This window comes from Aspergillus udagawae (assembly GCF_001078395.1).
Source record: "Aspergillus udagawae IFM 46973 DNA, scaffold_7, whole genome shotgun sequence".
Classification (NCBI taxonomy): Eukaryota; Fungi; Ascomycota; class Eurotiomycetes; order Eurotiales; family Aspergillaceae; genus Aspergillus; species Aspergillus udagawae.
In genome coordinates this window covers 418,953-438,680 of record NW_025091270.1, presented here as the reverse complement: position 1 = coordinate 438,680, position 19,728 = coordinate 418,953, and the positions used below count along the sequence as shown (strand labels likewise).

General features: G+C 49.1%; 6 protein-coding genes across 6 annotated transcripts; 3 read left to right on the top strand and 3 right to left on the bottom strand.

Moving 5' to 3' along the window:
* Positions 1-240: 240 nt before the first annotated feature.
* Positions 241-1,355, top strand: Aud_008836 (zinc-binding alcohol dehydrogenase family protein; the record flags this gene model as incomplete). Its single annotated transcript, XM_043293701.1, has 2 exons — positions 241-779; positions 830-1,355. The coding sequence occupies 2 exons, from the start codon at positions 241-243 to the stop codon at positions 1,353-1,355; spliced, it is 1,065 nt and encodes a 354-aa protein (XP_043149636.1).
* Positions 1,356-3,406: 2,051 nt separating this feature from the next.
* Positions 3,407-4,984, bottom strand: Aud_008835 (uncharacterized protein; the record flags this gene model as incomplete). The annotated part of the gene is made up of 2 exons (XM_043293700.1): positions 3,407-4,493; positions 4,545-4,984. The coding sequence occupies 2 exons, from the start codon at positions 4,982-4,984 to the stop codon at positions 3,407-3,409; spliced, it is 1,527 nt and encodes a 508-aa protein (XP_043149635.1).
* A 2,507-nt stretch (positions 4,985-7,491) lies between these two features.
* Positions 7,492-9,232, bottom strand: Aud_008834 (glycoside hydrolase family 47 protein; the record flags this gene model as incomplete). Its single annotated transcript, XM_043293699.1, has 3 exons — positions 7,492-8,193; positions 8,266-8,486; positions 8,545-9,232. 3 exons carry the CDS (start codon positions 9,230-9,232, stop codon positions 7,492-7,494), a joined length of 1,611 nt encoding a protein of 536 aa, XP_043149634.1.
* A 4,476-nt stretch (positions 9,233-13,708) lies between these two features.
* Aud_008833 (glycoside hydrolase family 18 protein) lies at positions 13,709-15,264 on the top strand (the record flags this gene model as incomplete). The annotated part of the gene is made up of 6 exons (XM_043293698.1): positions 13,709-13,864; positions 13,918-14,292; positions 14,340-14,399; positions 14,451-14,520; positions 14,573-15,108; positions 15,160-15,264. 6 exons carry the CDS (start codon positions 13,709-13,711, stop codon positions 15,262-15,264), a joined length of 1,302 nt encoding a protein of 433 aa, XP_043149633.1.
* Positions 15,265-15,610: 346 nt separating this feature from the next.
* Positions 15,611-16,602, top strand: Aud_008832 (putative mitochondrial carrier protein (Pet8); the record flags this gene model as incomplete). The annotated part of the gene is made up of 2 exons (XM_043293697.1): positions 15,611-15,646; positions 15,697-16,602. The coding sequence occupies 2 exons, from the start codon at positions 15,611-15,613 to the stop codon at positions 16,600-16,602; spliced, it is 942 nt and encodes a 313-aa protein (XP_043149632.1).
* A 676-nt stretch (positions 16,603-17,278) lies between these two features.
* Positions 17,279-19,273, bottom strand: Aud_008831 (glycoside hydrolase family 15 protein; the record flags this gene model as incomplete). Its single annotated transcript, XM_043293696.1, has 1 exon — positions 17,279-19,273. One exon carries the CDS (start codon positions 19,271-19,273, stop codon positions 17,279-17,281), a length of 1,995 nt encoding a protein of 664 aa, XP_043149631.1.
* Between the last annotated feature and the right edge of the window lie 455 nt (positions 19,274-19,728).

Genomic DNA, 19,728 nt, shown 5'->3' with positions numbered 1-19,728 from the left:
CGGGAAAGAGTGGATCTTTTACCCGTTATCAGGTCACAGTATGTGCCAGTTTGTATGCCAGTTCCCAGAGACTTACCATAATGACGGTTGGGAGCAGAATACACACGATCCAAATGAGTAACCCAAAACTAATTAATACACAAAAAGGCACGCCTGAAAGTATATAAAGGCGTGTATTCGACGCTGAATTGCATGGTCAGAAATTCAGAGATGTGTCTGTTCAATAAAAGACTTCAAACCATGCAATCTTCCCAGGCAGCCGTCATCACCCGCTCATTGGGTTATGCTGACTTCATCACCAACTGGCCCATCCCATCCCTCCGCGACGATGACATTCTCGTGCGCACCGGTGCCGTGGCCCTGAATCCAATCGACTGGATGCTCCTTGATAGTACCCCATCCCCCCACGCAATCATGGGCCATGACTATGCGGGAACTGTTGTGGCAGTTGGAGACTCCGTCCGTGAACTGTTCAAGATTGGTGACCGCGTGTGTGGACTTGTCAAGGGGGCAGACAATACCCGCCCCGAGAGCGGTACCTTTGCAGAATATATTGTAGCAAAAGCGGCGATTCAGATGAAGATCCCAGACGGCGTCAGCTTTGAGGATGCGGCCACTTTAGGAGTGGGAGCAATTACAGCTGGGCAGTGTTTGTTCGGACCATCTTGTCTCAAACTGCAATGGCCGGAAAATGAAAGTAATGTTGAGAAGCGAGAACCGATTCTAGTATATGGAGGAGCCACATCAGCCGGGAGCTGGATTATTCAGTTTGCTAAAATGTAAGGCCATTTTCTTTCTATTTCTAAGGCATGCCACTAATTGCTCACAGGGCCGGGTACACCGTTCTCACAACATGTTCGCCAAACAACTTTGATCTGGTTCGCCAATACGGAGCAGATGTAGTCTTCGATTATCTCGATCCTATGTGCGCCCGAAAGATCCGCGAGCACACCAACAATACCCTCAGAGTCGTCTGCGATGCTGTGGCAACTCAGGAGTCTGTGCAGATTTGTGAAGCGACTATCGGTGACGCAGGAGGCCTGTATCACTCCTTGCTCCCAGTGCAAACTGCGCGCCCAGACGTGGAGGCCACTTTCTCTAACTCCTGTACGGCGATTGGCGAACCGTTTGAGTATGGCCCTGATCGCATGGTAATCCCCAGCGTGCCAGCAGAGTTCGAGTTTGCCAAGAAATGGGCAGGGATCGTGAGCACGCTGTGGTCTCAGGGAAAGATCCGGACACTGGTCGTTGAAAAGCGTGACGGGGGACTGAGGAAGGTTTTGGATGGCCTGAGAGATTTGAAGAATCGTTCTGTTAGGGCTCGGAAGCTGGTGTACCTTGTTTCTGAGACTTAGGCGTTGGTTCACATATCGATTCATGGGCTGGCTTTTATGCAAAGAAGAAATACTATTGCTTGGCTTTTCTCTATATGACATTTCATATAAAGCAAGGAGTCACAAGCTGTACAATGGCTCGACATTGTCAATATGTTTGGAGAAAGGGTAACAAAGAATAGGATAGCAGAGCGCACGAAGCCACGTGGAAGCGGCCTCTAATATAAGCATGCTGGATTGGCCCTAGGTAGGTGGTGTGTGTGGTAGCAGTGGCAGCAGTTTTGTGGGAGATAATCATGGTAAAAAATTTGGTTTGGCCGATTTGCACAGATAGGCCGTCGTGCTTTGTGTTAAAAGGATAGTTTATTACGGTGGATGGAGTGTCCGAGCACATTCCTTTACTTGGTAGATTTGATGGTAGATTGAAGGGTAGACTTCATGGTAATTTGGAGGGTAGATTTGGATGGTAGATTTGGATGGTAGATTTGGATGGTAGATTAGGAGGGTAGGTAGACTGGAGGGTACAGGTAGACTTCATGGTAGTTTGGATAATAGAATTCTACCAAGATGCAGGGATTATCTCTCTCAGAATTCTGCCAAGGTACAGGGATTATCTCAGACAGTTGATAGTTCCAGCACATCCCTGCACTTTGGTAGAATTCTGAGAGAGATAATCCCTGCATCTTGGTAGAATTTCGAGAGAGATAATCCCTGCATCTTGGTAGAATTCTGAGAGAGATAATCCTTGCGTCTTGGTAGAATTCTATTATCCAAATTACCATGAAGTCTACCTGTACCCTCCAATCTACCTACCCTCCAAATCTACCATCCAAATTACCATGAAGTCTACCATCGAGTCTACCCATCAAACCTACCCATCAATTCTACCAAGAATCTTACAATTTCAAAGATGTTGTCCCACGCTAACTCAAGACAAGGAGTATATAAAAATGGCGTTTCCGTGAGCGATACTCCCCTCTACTCTACCGATTTATGTCACATTGAGTTTCCACAACTGTCCTCTCCCACGACCTTCGTATCTCCTTCCATAATGGCATTGTCGGCAGAGGCAGTCATAGCTCTGATAGCTCTTTTGATCGCTTGTGTTCCGGGTGTACCATTTATCCTCCGCCGTCACAACACGTGCCGTCTGTTGAGGAATCGAGCCGAAGGAGCAGAAATTCCACTGTCTGGTATGCATGATCATGTTCTGTGGTATCCAATGCTCCAAACCCCGTCCATTCATGTCTATGTGGCAGCGCAGGGGTCCATAATTACACATAGTACCTAGGTTTCTGACCTCTTGGTGCCTACTATCTAGATCTCAACCGCTCGGATAGTCCCGAAGAACACCAGATGGACATTGTCCCCCAGAGTCAACCACCGGTCGCGATCTTGGGAGATAATGGATCCCGTAATCCAGGCCACCGCCCCCCATCATCTAATCCTGAGCGCCCAAATGAGACATCATCAAGACAGGAGTCCTGGACATCTCCGTTACAGATACAGGCTCAAATCATAATTGTCAGTGGAGCGAGGTCCTCTAATACCAAACAAACAAGCTTTCGCTAATTCATTCGCAACCGATTTTCCAGATCTCTAACAGTGATCACTCCGAAAGCGAGCCTTTAATCAATGACGATTCTGGCCGCCCTTCATACAACGAACAAGAGCCTGTGGGAAGGGATGATGTATAAACCCCATCGATAATGCCCCACCTTCGATCATAAATTTTAGCAGTGGGGAGAGCGCTTTCTTTCATCCTCTGGATTCTTTGACTCGTTTAAAATGTTCAGAACAACGATGTTCTGATGTTTTTCTCTTTCATTTCTGAGAAACTGTACACAAACTGGAAAGGTTTTGATGTGGTTATGGTTTTGTTCTATTGTGTTCTGTTTGCGTCGATATAAAGGTATAGATTCTGTTGTGCTGTATGGTTGACTTTAAGATTGTGCTCCTTTTCGCTCAAGTATCCTTCTATTGGACTGGTGTTAAGCAATACACACCGGAGAGCAGAACGAGTGACACGCCAAATGCATAGGGTATCCGTAAATTTTCACTCTTCATAATCGCTATTCCTCCTCGTCCGACCATTCATCGGGGAGCTTCCACAACAGGTCCGGATAGTTATCTGGGAAGTCGATGTCCTCTGCGTTGGGAATACATTCATCCACGCCATGTATCTCCTTCAGCGAAGTTGAACCAGAGTCCACCAGCGCCTTGAGGGCATCCATCTGAGCGTCATTACGCTTCCTTTTGCCCTTCTCGTATCCCCGGATGCACAGGTACTCCAGATTTGGCGGCAGATACTCCACCAAAGGCACGATCTTGTTGTCATTCTCGTTGTTCACTCCTGTGGCAAAGTACAACAGAAAGTATACCCCAATACTAAGGCTTTTCAAGGCCTCAAAGTCTTTGAGACACCCCCGCTGGTCCCAGAATGAGTTTGGGGGTGATTCAATCCAATAAGCTTGTGCCTCGGCTCGTCCATCTTCCTCGTCGAATTCGAAGTCTCCTGGACCACGATAGACGGTGCTAAATATGTGTGATTCGACGTCGAGATCTAATTTTTCTAGCGTGGTTTTGTGTTCCAGGACGCACAGAAAAAATGTTTTCGGGTTGAAGGTCGGCTGTGTACCATTGACCGAACCCCTGCCACCGATCGAATACTCGAATTCCTTCAAGGCTCTGCACGAACGGATTACAGGCGTCAGATAGCTTGTAGCTACAGCTGAGTGATGGATCGCGATGCAAGACACATTGGAACATTTGGGTCCGAGTGCCGGCAGCACGTTGTCATCCTCCGCCAGAGCATCAGTACCGATCCATTCAAGGGAAGGAAGGTTGCGGAGAATGGCCAAGCATCCGATGAAGTCCATGGCCACATACAGCCGCCCGTCGCCAGAATGGTCATCCCCCAGGTTGATCATGTACACTCTGCGCAGATTCTGCAGGTACGGCTTGTGAACTGGGTTTTCGTTTATCTCTCTGAGCAGCAGGTCCAGGGCGCACTCGGAGTGCATAAAAGAATCTTCCGAGTCCTCGTCAAAGTCAGTGTAAAAAGTCGGCATCATGGCCATCGACTCGACGTTGGGTGACACCGAGACGAGTAGGGCCGTCAACGCTTGTGTGACATAGGTCGCGGGGGCACGGCTGTCACTGTTCATGCATCAATCCAGAGATCGCCATAGAGCACTGTTTTCATCTCACCTAAACGTGCCGTGAAGACGATCCCCCACCACCGATTCCCGCACCAACATATTGAGCACGCGCTCTTGTAGAGCTCCCGTGAACCCTGCCCTCTGCGTGGCATTTCGCAGCAGACGCATATCATACTCACTTAGTTTCGGCTCATAAGGCTTCACGTCGTACTGGCGGTACCGCGAAATAGTCTGTCTATATTCAATATGACGCACGTAGCGACCCAAACTGCGCTTTCTCAAAATATCCATGAGCATCTGGAACGCGCGGTCAAGATCAGAAATCCTCGGTGTGATGCGCACACGACGGTATTTCTTCCGATTGGACATGTCGCAGAGAGAATGCAAAGCTTTGCATTGTGAAGAGAGAGCGGCCACATCGCGATTCGACTCGAGGTGGAAGATTATCCGATGATGGATTTCTGAAGGTAGACCGGCGAAACAAAGCATTTTGTTTGTTGTTCACGCATTTCCAGTTGAATCAGGTACCGCGGAAATTGCCCATTAACTGGGGAATTGAGCCCCTTTAAGCGCCGGTTTTAGCGTCTCTAACGGCTTCAGCGTGGATATCCCGATGGTGGCTGCACTGCCTGGGTCGCAGGGCTTGGCATTGGGGCTGAAAGTGCAGTGGAGATTGGGGGGTTTTGTGATGATATCGAGTCAAGCTACGTAGTGGCCCGGTACATAGAAACTAATAGGAAAAGCCAGTATCTATGATTGGTCGGCTTTAGGTTAGGAAATATGAACGAGATATATTTCCCGTCATCTACCTGACAATGTAAAGAGCGACATCAATGTTACTGGGGGTGCCTCTATCAACACGGAATGCAATAATGTCTCCAAAGTGTGTTTCGACGTAACTTGTCACAGTCAGGAGGCATTTGTCAATAACCAGCTTGTGAAGTCCACTCTCGTTCACAAGGTTCCAGAGAATTCTTGCCGTCAAAAGATAGGCTTTGGTCATAGCAGAAGCACCGGGTCAACCGCTCAGCTTCGGAAGAGATAAATTGCCAGGATGAAGGCCTGCTTGTTGCTCTGCAGTGTATGTCCTTGAGCCTGGCATTCCTGGGTCCTGGGATAGTCTCCTTGGTGACAGATTTTCTCCATTCGGAAGGCGTTGCTAGAACGTCAAGTGGGATATGCTTTTGTGTCATTTTGTCTCGTCTGCGACCTGATTCTTGACATGGAATTACTGTGGGAAGGCTGAGAGTTTAGGGTTAAGTGTGAATATCCCCTTCCCTCAGGGTTGGATAGAAGTCTTCTGACATAGGTTTGCCGTTCCTACAGGACATTCACTGCTTCACGGAACTCATCTGAAAGTTCAAAACATGGCTCATCTAGAGGTCCCGCTATACGAGATGATTTATTGAATGAAAGCTCCAGGTCCTTTTTGCCAAGGTCTATTCAACCGGGGCGAATGGGCAAGCGACGAATCTGACCAGCCAAGGAGGTTGTTTCCCTTAGATATTCAGTGGCCCTGCTCTTTTATGGGGACTGATGACGTCGGACTGAGGAGTTGTAAGATAGGGCATGGTCTTGTGGCTACTCAAGAATCCCGCCAGTTTATAACTCCCGTCTTCCAACAATCCATCGAAAGACGATCCAGCGACACAAGCTTCAGTTAACAAGTAAAAGAGATTCGAGTTTGCTATATAATTGAATTGAACAGACGGCATCCACATGCTACCTCACTCAGCGTCAAGTTTCGCTTCGTGCAGTTGGCTGGAAGGTTTCCCACCAGTAGACCTAGTTTCTACGGATACAAAGGACTGGCTAGCTAAAAGTAGGGGAAGGCTCGCGCTCAGCCCATACGCTACCACAGAGAACAAATGCTTAGCTCGAGCTAGGAGATAGTGGACGGCAGCCTTGGGAAATATAGCAGACATGGCATTATAGAGGCCTTTGAGTTTGAAAGCCTCGACACCTGGAGCAGAACTTCCAGAGAAAGGCAGCAGCCGCCAAGAACACCAGCAAAAGATGACTGTTAGCGATTGACCTTTTGCCATTTATCCACCAACTTCAGAATCAGCCCCTGGTTCAGAGACCCCAAGGGATTTCCGCTGCTCAGTAGTAGTGACCATGAGTCCTACCTTGTTGTTCTCGGCATAGGCGTATGTATTCTTCGCAATAGCACCAATCAAATTTTTTGAAACAAAAGGCTTTGAAGACTGTACCGACTGTCAATATCAGTCTCTTGAGAAGGGTCAAGTCCCGGGGGCCATGGTTCTGCCATTTGAGGCGCTCCAACTTAATAGTGTCAACAAGGGAAGTTGCACATGAAGTTGCTTAGCAAGATGTTGATTTGACTCCGTTCGCTTTCTTTTGACAAAGGTGTCTGCCGGCGCTGGTGATGTAGCATGGAGGATATGTGCTGATTAGAAAGCCATGGATATGATGGGCAGGGAATGCATGCATACGGGTATCTGTTCGAGGAATCTGGCTGTCGTGGCTTTGGCGATTCTCATTTTTGAGTCATCCTAAGCAATTGGTGGCGCTTCGCATTGTGTGAGGAAGCTCGATGAAGAAACTGATCATGGGCTGTCTCACGAAAATACATGCCTGAGAAGAGGAGGGAAAACAGCAAAGATACAAGTAAGTGTATAGTCATATTAAGCCTAGTCTATATTTAGAAGGGTGAGCAGGTTCCCGGACAGAGCAAAATGTCGTAGATGTGGGCTCAATATAGGCAGAAAAGCGTCGTGATCGTTATAAGTTATGGACACTATCGTGAAGATGACTTGTGTGATCGGAGCGGTCTGGGGGTCCCAGCCGTAAGCGATGACATGCTATGCGACGAATAAGAAAATGACCGAAAGGCTTTTAGCCCTTCTTATTACTCAAACAAGTGATCTCTTAAACGGAATGGATGTGCCTCGGTGTTGCTAGAATATTTGTGTAAGAATGGCTAATCGGCCCAGACTGTAGATGAGAAAGGCGAAATAGTAGGAGGGGGATTCTTACAGGACAAAATCATCCAAACTAACAAGCTCAGGCTTGCTGAATAACAGGTAAAAGTATTTCAACGTCTCCGCTAACCAAAAGCTTTCCATAGAGTCATCCTGCCTAGGTTTCGCATCTGTAACATCGCTGATACGTGCGTTCGCAATCTGCGTCGTGGTATGCTTCATGATTGCCTGGAACATGTCCCAGCCTTTCTCTTGCCAGATCGGGTTGCCCGTAAGACGATACATAATAAAGACGGACTCGATTGCCTCGGGGCGCAGCTGGTAGCTCGAGTCCGAGATTTGCGTGAAGCCGTATCCATGTCCCGGTTCGACATGGCCCTCATCCGTCCATTCACACGAACCTTCGGAGGGACACTGATCGATGTCAAAGATCTCGGGCATGATCCCGCTCGCCGTGTTTTGGTAGGCCCAGACGCAGCCTTCAGTGAGTCTGATTGCGATGGCGAGTTCCTCAGGTGAATCGTTGATCTGGGCGCCCAGGCCCACCATGCCACCTACAAAGCAGGCCAGATGCTGGACTTCCGTGCGCAGAGCCGGTTGTCCGTTGCCTCTAGCTTCCAGCGAGCCTGGGAAAAGAATATCCTGACCACCTGGGGTTTTGGGACGGAAAAAGTGATATCTCACAGCGCTATCAAGGGCGGTCCGGTACATCTGTAGGTATTGATCCGTTTTGCCGTTAAGTAAAAGATGTTCCTATTCTGTGTTGGTAAGTCGTGAATACCTAATGAGGAAGCGCGTCTAGGAAGGCCATCAAATGGTATTTACCTTGGGTAAATACTCGTACAACGAGTCTGCCCAAGCTCCTAAAGTGAAGGCTGAACTGTCGAAAGAGGGGCCTCTCGTGTCGACTTGAGAAGGCCAGAGACCTGGAATACGGGTGTTGTTTTGCGCATGATCTAGATAGTCTGTAATCCTGGAAACCCCATCAAAGTACTTCCGTTTCTCTGTGAGCTGAGCTAGCCGGGTGAATTCGAGTGATAGGGACCCTGTACGGGTGTCAGTATTTCTCACCTACATTGAGGCCCTGGTTCCGCCCGTTCTTACCTATCTGTGCTACTAGAACTCCAGCCTCCCCCTCCAATCCCTGATTTCCTCTTTTCCACCAGTAATAAGGCACTGGGATGCCATTTGGCGTGTCAAACGCTTGGAATAGGAATTCCCCCAGCTGATCAGCTTTCTGAAGCAGCAGTGGGTACTTTCCACCACTCACATCGTATGCCCCTAACAAGCCACCCAGATATCGGATTGTGGTCTCAAATACCGGCACGCGCTCGGCATTAGGCCTGGAAAAATTTATTGAATTTAGGGCTTCCAGCGCACTGTCGAACTCATCTTGCAGCCCCATGATATAAAGCGAGTCCAGCCCGTCTACCAATGTCGCCGCCCATCCCACATAGGGGTCTCGGTGTCCGCTCGAAAGCGGAGTCACCTCATCATGTAGCCATGCATATTTCTTATATCCTTTCCAGGCGTGCATAAATGCTTGGCGCACCTGCTGCTGGCGGTCATGTCGAATGTGTTTGGCGGAACCGTTTTCCCCCTGGAAAGCGAATTGTATGCGAAATTTCGACCGTGCCGATGAGCCATTCGGGATTAGGTCTTGTTTTGTGTGCAGTGGTAGGAAAAAAGCCAACGTTAGGAGCAGGATCATGGCGAGGGCGATGTAGCGCATTCGTCGAGGGGGGGCATAAGGGGCAGGCCGAAGATGGAGGCGACGCAATATTTGAATCATTGTTGAGGGCGGCGTTTATGGAAAGCAGAAAACACCTCATTTGTATATTTAAACATATAATCATTCCATTAAAGATTTAGAGTCGACGTTGCTTATCTTGCATGAGTGACCATTTCGATTAAGTATCGTCTCGAGGGACCCAGGGTTTTTACAATGTACTTCGCAGTATCGAGCCATGGCAGGTCAGTCTCACTTCAAATGCAATAGCAATGCCGAGGTTCGTAGCTGCCCTATGCAGTTCAACAAGTAAGCCGTGAGGGTACTCTATAAAGCATCCAGAAAAAATTAGGTGGCATCAGAAGAAGCTGGCAGAGGCCACAGCTGGCGAATCAGTAGGCGAACAAGTGAAGGTATAGCAGAATTTGTCTCCATACTACACCCGTAGAGAATACGGACCAAGGCTAGAACTTGGTATTACAAATATCAGTATAACTATTAACTAGTCAAATTAAGCTGACGTGAGACTAGAATGTCTCACCAAAGATGTGAAGTCCAATCACTAACCTTTTGTTAAGCGCCCCGACGCGCCTTCACACCTCATAAACCACTGTAGCCAAACGGACCCTTGCTCTGAGGGCGCTAGCGCGAGCATCCGGCGATTTTGTGGGTGGTCTCAGTGGATCCGAGACCGACTTTCCACGCTATTGGTCACTCAGCTCAGTTACACGCTGCCCTTATGCACCATTGTAACACCAAGTTGATCTCTTCTTCGGAGAAAGTACTACGAAGTTTCTCGAGAAGCACCTCGCAACAATTCTGCGAGTTTTTCCATTTAGCCTTGCTTCGTGTGATTCCCGCTACGTGATGGAAGATGGTAGCATCGAGCCAGTCCTGAAAGTTCTCCCAACGGCACCGGGGATATACGTTTCTCGTAACTGTTGGCGTTCACGCCACACTGATCAACGGCAGACGTTGCGCGTACGTCGACAAGTCATCGTCTCGTCTCGAGGATGAGACATGGCTCCCGTGTGGGCCTTCTGGCAGGAATAGAACACATGAGGAATTCTGCCATTGTGTTCTATTGCAGGTGCAGACCCGGCAACACATCGGAAATGTGATATGGGCCCTGTGCGGACCTTAATGATGGAACACGACACAAGCGCCTCACAACGGGGTTCCTAAAGCTATAAAGCTTAGCCCTCGGACCAAAAAACTGCTTGAGATCGACAGCAAATATTCAGCGGGCAGCGTGTTCCCTCCTCCAGTATTTATCAAGAGTGGCAGGGGCTCAATCTTAAAGGTTCGTGGCTGACTGTTCGGTGGCTGTGAATTGGGATTTAGGGATTGCCATTCGTGCGGTATGCTGAGGGAGCTATCAACTCTAGGATGCTGACAGCAAGGAGATTTTAGACTTCCTCAGGACGATGAGTGCATCAAATCTGGGTCATCGCCATCCAGAACTCGTGAAAGTAGTGACAGCATCCATGAACACTAGTAAGACGTGCCCGCGGTGGTATTGCAGACATAAAAAGGATGTACAACCCAGAATCTCATCACGATCCTCCATCCTTTAGCCATGTTGGCGAACATCGCCACCAAGTTAGGAGACTGGGCCGAGTTCGGCAGTGATGTGTCAACGGTTTGGATATGATAAGGTGCTTTGGATGGTCTCTGGGATGGAAGGTGCCGATGCGGTCGTGGAGTTTGCTCGGAAATGGGGGATCATAGTCAAAGGAATCAAGTCCAGCGAGATGCTCGTCCTGGGGGCGTCGGACAACTACCATGGCGTTGGATCGGGGATCTGGCGCATCATGAAAGATATAGGCGATCTAATGCCGCAGGGCAGTACCACTGGGTATCTGGTACGTGTATTTCCTCGCCTCCATTTGATTGTTTCATTGTGTTGATTACAGTCGTGGCTAACTGGCTGTTCCTCACCATTCTGTTGGTATGTACAGCCTCTAGTCTCTAGTTCAAAAATGGTGTGAGGCTCATTGTTGTGTTAGTATCCTGGGATGAATAAAAGAACATTATCCCTCTACCCATATATGCCATCTGACTTGGTTCTAAATAGGGACAAGGTGGAGTTGCCTGGCTACTAGGCGTGGGACGCATCCAGCTCATATATAATGAATGGACAAACTAACAAACAGCCCTAGCTACTCCAAGGTAGGTTTGTATCATATCGGATTTGTAGGTGTATGTACCTTTTGTGATACGGATTATCTTACTGGCCGAATCAGGACTCTATTGCCCATATGATCACAGGTAGGCCTCTGGTGTCTGCCATTCCTCATCCATGAATCGAAAAACTGACGAAATCCTGCTAAAAGAAATCCCCAAGCCGTCCATGCAAAGGCTAGAGTCATGGTTGCGTGCGTAGCAATCGGTGCTCTTACTAGCTTTGCGTTCATCCTCGTCCTTCTGTTCGTGTCAGACGACATCAATTCTATAATCACCTCCGGTAATGCCCCCCTACTACAGGTTCTCCTTGATGCCACGTATGAGCAAGGCCGGAGCAATCTGCTTGTTATTGTATGCCTGCCCAACGGCTCAGATTCCCTATCGTTTGCCTGTTGGTGGGTATCGTGGCATGAACACCTCCAGCCGCACGATATTCGCTCTTGGCAGGTGAGAGAACTGTAACCATTCCTGACCTGTACCAGTGGATTATCCATTTCTCACGCCAGAGATTCCGGAATGCCTACTCACCGTTCTGGTGGAAGGTGCACCTACTCTGGGAACGCCCTTGGATGCTCTCGGGCTCACTGCTGTCTTGACCCTCTGCTGTGGTTGCATCTACTTCGACTCTTCAACATGAGCTTCCCCTTACTGGCTCGCCGATCAAACCAATGGATCAATGACTTTCTTCAAGTGCTTTCAACTCATTGAGTCCGCCACCGTGCTTTGCTTCGATATTTCCTACTGCCTCCCAATCATAATCCACTGCCTGCGCGGTCGCAACGAGCTTCCCAAGAGCCCGTGGACACTCAGCCGGGTCCTCGGCTTAACAGTTAACTTCGTATACACATGTCACGACTCAGTTACTGACATTTGTGATAATCGACTGACTTTCTTACAGGTAGCAATTTGCTATATCCTCCTCGCCACAATTCTGTTCCTATTCCCACCTTCTCTTCCGGTAACAGGCCCAAGCATGACTGCATGTCGTGTTTCATGGAGATTTTTGCTAAATGACTAATCGTTTTCTAGATTACGGTGTCACGGTCATTGGCGTCGCTCCCACCATCTCTACTGCGCACTGGTTGGTCAGGGGCAGGAAGGCGATCCTGTCAGCAGGTGCTCTCAGCAGAGGAGGACACTACTACCGTCCCTGACTCAACACATCTCGCTCAGAAATAGTTGCTGGTCAATCTCCGCTGATGCACATGATGTGAGATGTACTCAGTGTGTATTAACGATGGAAGAGATATCACGGTAACAGATTGGTTCACTAAAGATGTGCCCAACCTTAAGAACATGACAAGTGCATCCCACTCTATAGATTAATCTCCATATAGCACCATTACAAACAATACTGGCTGCTGATGTACCGAAAAGATGTGCAAAGTAAAGCTAGATGGCATCGTTTCCTCTGATTGCAACAGCGAATGTATGCGTCGAAATAACTGTACTAGTTAGAGGATAGAGGTTAATCAGCAGAAGCCCGGACTGCACTCTATAGCGCGGGGAAGCCACGGGTTAAACCCCAGTGTATCTGCAGGACTCTAGCGGGGGCATATTAAGAACACTGGGATGTTACATTGCTCAAGATTTAACGAGTCATAATCCCCGATATCGCAAGTCCGACTGCGCACTTGCTTGAAATCCAAAGTGAGAGTGAGAGTGACATCTCTGTGGGCTCGGCGGCCACGGTCACGTCGCATAGCAGCATGCTCCCTTTCCAGCTGCTGCAAACCCCTTTTGACCAAATAATCAGCGGAGTGATAACCAAGAAGGGCATGTTCTTCAATATACACGTCCTCCTGTCGTTACATCGACCTGGAGATTAAGGAGACCCCTCACGCGACTAAGCGCCTTGGCGGCCCTCCACGCGGGGAGTCACATTGCCTTTTCTGCACAAAGCGATGCTCCAATTGGGCAGATAAGCCTAGTCTACTTGTATCTGCCGACGTCGCATGCAGGATGGTCAGGTACGTGAAACCTGGCCTGTGACTCGAGATTACTGCAAGATCTATGGCCGTCGGCTCACCGGAACTTGATTCTTCACTGAATTACTACTGCCTTATCTCTCCATCTGATTTCGGATCCCTGACCTTGTGACACGCTGCCATCAGGGTTACTGGTGATGGAGTCCTCGGTTATCTATACCTACAACGCGACGATGGGACTTGACCGGAAAGCGACGCTGTATCGGCGGAGTGTAGTAGATGTCGCGAATGAAAGTAGCGATGAAGACAAGCCTGACAAGGACCTTCAGAGATAAATAGCAAGTGTGTCTCATGGTACTTCCGGAGAGCAACACGACTCCATTCGACAAGCTCACAAATCGGTAAGCTCGACTGAACAACAACTATGCGCTTTGCAACTTCCACCATCGTCAAGGTCGCCCTTCTGCTCGGCAGTCTCTGTGTCGATGCAGCAGTGATGTGGAATCGCGATGCTGGCAATACCGATCTCGAGGCGCGCGCCAGCTCCGGTTATAGGTCCGTCATTTACTTTGTGAATTGGGTTAGTATTATGTTTACATCATACTGAGTACCCGACTGGCACTAACTACCTAGGCAATTTACGGGCGCAACCATAACCCTCAGGACCTCCCTGTCCAGAGACTGACCCATGTCCTCTACGCCTTTGCCAATGTGCGTCCTGAAACCGGGGAAGTCTACATGACAGACTCTTGGGCCGACGTTGAGAAGCATTACCCCGGTGACTCCTGGTCTGATTCCGGCAACAATGTCTACGGCTGTATCAAGCAGTTGTATCTCTTGAAAAAGCAGAACCGTAACCTCAAGGTTCTCTTGTCTATTGGCGGGTGGACCTATTCTCCCAACTTTGCTCCGGCGGCTAGTACCGATGCTGGACGGAAGAACTTCGCGAAGACTGCCGTGAAGCTGCTGCAGGACTTGGGATTTGATGGGCTGGATATTGATTGGGAGGTGAGTAGATGCATGGCTTCAACCCCGACGCTTGCTAACAGGCATAGTACCCGGAAAACGACAAGCAGGCGAGCGACTTTGTGCAGTTGCTCAAGGAAGTGAGAGCTGTATGTGCTGATGAATGTGACTCTCGATGGACATTTCACTAATGTCACTAGGCACTCGACAGTTACAGTGCTGCAAATGCGGGCGGACAGCACTTTCTTCTCACTGTAGCTTCTCCAGCTGGTTAGTACACACTGCTCTGATATGATCACTTGAACCCATCTGATTTGATTAGGTCCCGATAAGATCAAGGTCCTTCACCTCAAAGACATGGATCAGCAACTAGACTTCTGGAACCTCATGGCCTATGACTACGCCGGAAGTTTCTCTTCTCTCTCCGGACATCAAGCCAACGTCTACAACGACACCTCCAACCCACTCTCCACACCATTCAACACCCAGACCGCAATCGATCTGTACCGTGCCGGCGGAGTCCCCGCAAACAAAATCGTACTGGGCATGCCTCTCTACGGCCGCTCCTTCGCCAATACCGACGGACTCGGCAAGCCATACAACGGCGTTGGCCAAGGCAGCTGGGAGAATGGAGTATGGGATTACAAGGCGCTCCCTCAAGCTGGCGCCAAAGAATATGTCATTTCCAATATCATGGCGAGCTACAGTTATGACGCGACGAACAAGTACTTGATCAGCTATGACAATCCTCAGGTGGCAACTATGAAGTCTAGCTATATTAAATCCTTGGGATTGGGAGGTGCCATGTGGTGGGACAGCAGCAGCGATAAGACCGGAAGCGGTAGCCTGGTTACCACGGTAAGTAAACATTTGAGCGGTTTGCTGGTCCAATTGCTAATATCCCGTCAGGTAGTAAATGCACTTGGAGGCGCGGGAGCCTTTGAACAGACTCAGAATGAATTGAGCTATCCGGTGTCGCAGTATGATAACCTACGCAAAGGCATGCAGACCTGATGGGGATAGGGCAGCTTCTCGTTCGTGATGGAGCGAGGCATTGAGGCTAGCTGGAAAGAGTGGATACATGCCGGGCATGATGATATAGGATTTTGAGATTATGGAACTTATCTTTTATGCACTTTTGTCGTACATAACTCGAAGTGGTACCTTGACTCGAGTTGGAGTTGCGTATTTTCTGTATACGGGATCCGAGGACTCCACCCTCCAGCCCTCCGCCATCCGCTGCCGATCAGTTCCATGCCAAGCCCATATTTCTGACCTGTACAACACAATTAATTCCTTGTTAGCCTCTCAAATATAACAACAGGTGCTCACCAGGCAATTAGCACCCCTCGTCCGTACCATGTCTGCTGATGCCAGTAACAAGGACGTCTCAATTGTACGTACCTGATATAATGATGGCCTTACACTGCGTCTAATCCCATTTAGGCAGCAGGCATAGCTGCAATAGGAGTTGAGATACTCATTCACCCACTCAACACGCTCATTACTCGATTACAATCACCCACCTACGCGTCAATATATCAGCGTGCAAATGGCGGTATCAACCCAGCTCTCTACCGAGGGTTGTATCAAGGCTTTGGCCCAACACTCGTCACGAGCATCCCCGCATCAGTCGCCTTTTTCACAATCTACGAGACCATGAAATCAACGCTTCGACCTAACGAAGGCACTCAATCGTCAAAAACCCGTGAGCTAGCCACGTACGCGATTAGCAGTGCGGTAGCGGATTTGGTTTCCTGCGCCATCACTAACCCCGCTGAAGTCCTGACGCAGAATGCTCAGGTCGTGCATGCTCAATCCAGGCATGGTCGTTCGCCACTGCTGTCGACCGTCAGGCATTTTTCCAGGCATCCGACTAAGCTCTGGGCCGGGTATACGATGCTAGCTGCTAGCCATCTCCCCGGGATGAGTCTGACGTTCTTGCTGTATGAGTATCTCAAGACTGGTTGGTTTGAGGTCCCGCAGAATTGCAGTGAGGTTAGTACTCAATTTAAGGGAGGACTTTACAGCGGCGCACTGGCTAGCGCAGTGGTTTCTCTGCTCTTCATACCGGTTGATGTAGTGAAAACACACATGAGGCTTGCGGTGGGTACGCCCACCTACTCTCGACTGCCCTTGAAGGCAGATATTCGCGCTATACCTCCATCAGCCAAGGTACAGCAGGTATCATCCGCTAATGCGATGGTTGTTGCAAGGAGTATATTAGTGAAGGAGGGAATACGAGGTCTTTTCAGAGGCGGAGCCTTGACATGCCTCGCGGCTGGGCTGGAAGGCGGTTTGTTCCTTGGGAGTTACGATGGTCTCAAGGTATACTTTGGAGCGCATGTATAAACACGCGGCGTTTGATAATACCTGGGTTTTTTTCCACTCTTGGCTACGGATTTGTATATTTGAATATCTCCCATCTTTATAAAAATGAGTACACAGATAGAATCTTGGCGATTTCAATGTCTATCTTTATGGCCTGGAAGATACAACTGCACCGCATAGCTTGTCCACGGGGTTCTGCACCTGGCAGGTTTCACGTAGAGCAGCGAGCGAGGGAATTCCTGGAGAGAGTACCGCGTCCACAACGATATCCGTGGGTTGAAGACGTCAGTTGATGCACTGTAGACTCGTGGTCGAGTGCCGGCTATGGCATGACTAGCATTTACAGGCCTGTTAATTATTCAAATAGTAGTACTATGGTGTCTGCTTGCACATGGACAGCTGAGGAATTAACGGATTGAGATTCGTGAGCTGAATGACTAGGTACGTGAGACATATACCTGGACGATGGGAGATGTGCTGGAGACCTCAGTGAATATCGGCAGTGAGCATCCATGAAAATGGGGCTGTTCATCGTTCACCTTGCTCCCCAAGATTCATCGCAGCGCTAACACACGCCAGATGGCTGAAGGCTTGTGGGGTGTTGCCCATCTGCTCCCCTGATATGGCCACTTCTTCTGAAAACATGCCCAAATGATTTGCAAAAGAGAGCATGTTGTCAAAGTGCGCAACCGCCGTCTTACGCAGTTGAGGGTAGAATGGATCGTCTATCTGATAGGGCATTGCTTTTGAGGCCTGTATACCGCGTCAATGGTTTGTTTCTCCGAGGGATACGAAGACCTACACGCATCATTGCTTCGACTAGCCAAAAAGTCACCATGACAAAGGCGCCCTCGCCGCCACCAACTCCTGGTTTGGAGTCAGTAGGGAACCTAGTCTCGTGGGAGTCGAACATACCATCATCCACCTTTGTGTGATCATACCGCGATACCATGTTGGCAACTGATAACCCCCCTTTGGCCGGGGAACACATAATCTTCTTTAGAGTGTTCAGGAATCTGGGATCATTGGGAGCGACGAAGAATACCAGCGGTCCAATCAAAACAGCCGCATCCAGCACATCCTGATTCTCATAGCTCATGCAAAAATACTTGTCCTTGAGGTTGTAGCCTTTCGTCATGATCTCATCGTAAAGCTCATCACGCGCCCGCCTCCACTCCTCCACATCAGGACACGGTAGATTGGATCGCTTCTCCGATAGACGTATTGCTCTGTCCAGCGCAACCCAGAGCATAATCTTGCTGTAGACAAAATTCTGCATCTTCCCTCGGACCTCCCAGAGCGATCGATCGGGCTCGTTTCGGACTCTAATTACATGCGCGATCATGCGCCGAATGGCGACCCACTGCTCATAGGAGATAGGTCGTCCGTGCTTGTTGTAGAGATAGACACTGTCCATAAGCTCACCATATATATCCAACTGTATATGCTGTGCAGCTGCGTTTCCGATACGCACAGGCTTACTGCCCTTATATCCCTCTAGATGATCCAGTTCACTTTCCGGAATTTCGCTCTCACCATGAATCGTCACCATGATGGGTAGGAATGGGGCATCCGCTATGCATTCGTTATCCCTCACTGGAGGGAAGACGCGGTCAAAGATGAAGTTGATGTACGCTTCGGCTTCCATGGGGTAGCCGTTCTTGAGAAACACGTACACGACAAAAGCGGCATCACGGAGCCAGGAGTACCGATAGTCCCAGTTGCGGGACCCTCCGACGTACTCGGGGAGGGAGAACGTAGGAGCAGCAACGATTGCTCCGGTAGGTTTGTAGGTGAGAAGCTTAAGGACCAAGAGGCTGCGCTCAACCTGTTCGCGGTAGTGACCGCGGAACGTACAACGGGCGATCCAGTCACCCCAGAAATTCAGCGTCTCCTTTTCCAGTCTGTCCAGGTACTGTCGTAGGAAGTGCTCTCCGGGAAGACTTGTTTCTGGGTCGTGCAGCACGAATGAGACTGACTGCCCTTCTTTCAACTTCACCCTGGCATGGAGTCCTGGCCCCTTTGGGCCTTGGTTCTCCTGGAGCTTCAGATCCACCGGGGAAATGGCATCAGCTGGCTCAAGCGAAGTGTCGATACCGCAATGGATAGTTAAGTGCAACCTTTGCGTCTGACTCTCAAAACAATATTGCTTGTGAGAGCAGCTGGAGCTCTGGGGAGTGATCCAATGGCCACTGTGCCGGTCTCTTGCATAGTTGAACGCAGGAAAGATCTCAAAATCCATCTCCATTTCACCCCTCACGCATTCGATTCTCCGAACAACACCTGAATGACATGGTCTCTGAGGGTCATTACGGGCAATGGGGTCATCGCAAATACACCACTCTGAGCTGGTCTTGTGACTCGATACAGGCAGGTAGTCGAGTAGACTGACCACCCCTTGTTCGTCAATCCATCGGGTCTCCAACATATTAGTGTACGGTCGATATCTCTGCTTGCTGATTGGTTGGATATCCGGTACTGGACATATGGAGAAGTGTCCTCCCTGTGTAGAGTCAAGAATGCGACAGAAGATGGAGGGTGAATCGAAGACGGGCCAGCACATGTAGTCAAGACTGCCACTTTTACTGATTAGAGCGCAGGTGTGCATGTCCCCCACGAGGCCATAGTCTTCTATGCTAGTGTACGGTGAAGAAGTTCCTTCCATCTTCAATTGCTTTGTCCGGTGAGACATGAATATCAGTTGTTGATGTGTATAGCGTAGAGATGGTGGATTGATGATGTTTCTGTATTTTGTTTGGCATTGTGGTTGGAGGTGTGGTGATCAGTGACATCATTGACCCGGGGTATCCGTCAGCCTCCAGCTCCTCACATGTCCCCGCCTGGTGGAAGATGCAGCTAATAATTAACAAGGAGAGATCAGAGCCTCGGCTTATTTGGTTGGGAGTGCTTTTAGGTCAGCGAATCCCACTCAAGGTTACCATACCAGAAATATAGCTGTCTTCAATAACAAACGCAGGAATCTCAAAGTACAAGGCTGCACTAAAGTCACCAACTCAACATAGTAATAGAATAATAATAAGCTCTCAACCGTTATAAAAAACGCGAATATTTGATGTGTATGCATTCCCTTTATGATTAACCTTGAATCAGTGGTCACTCATAATGAGGTGTAGGCCACTAGATATA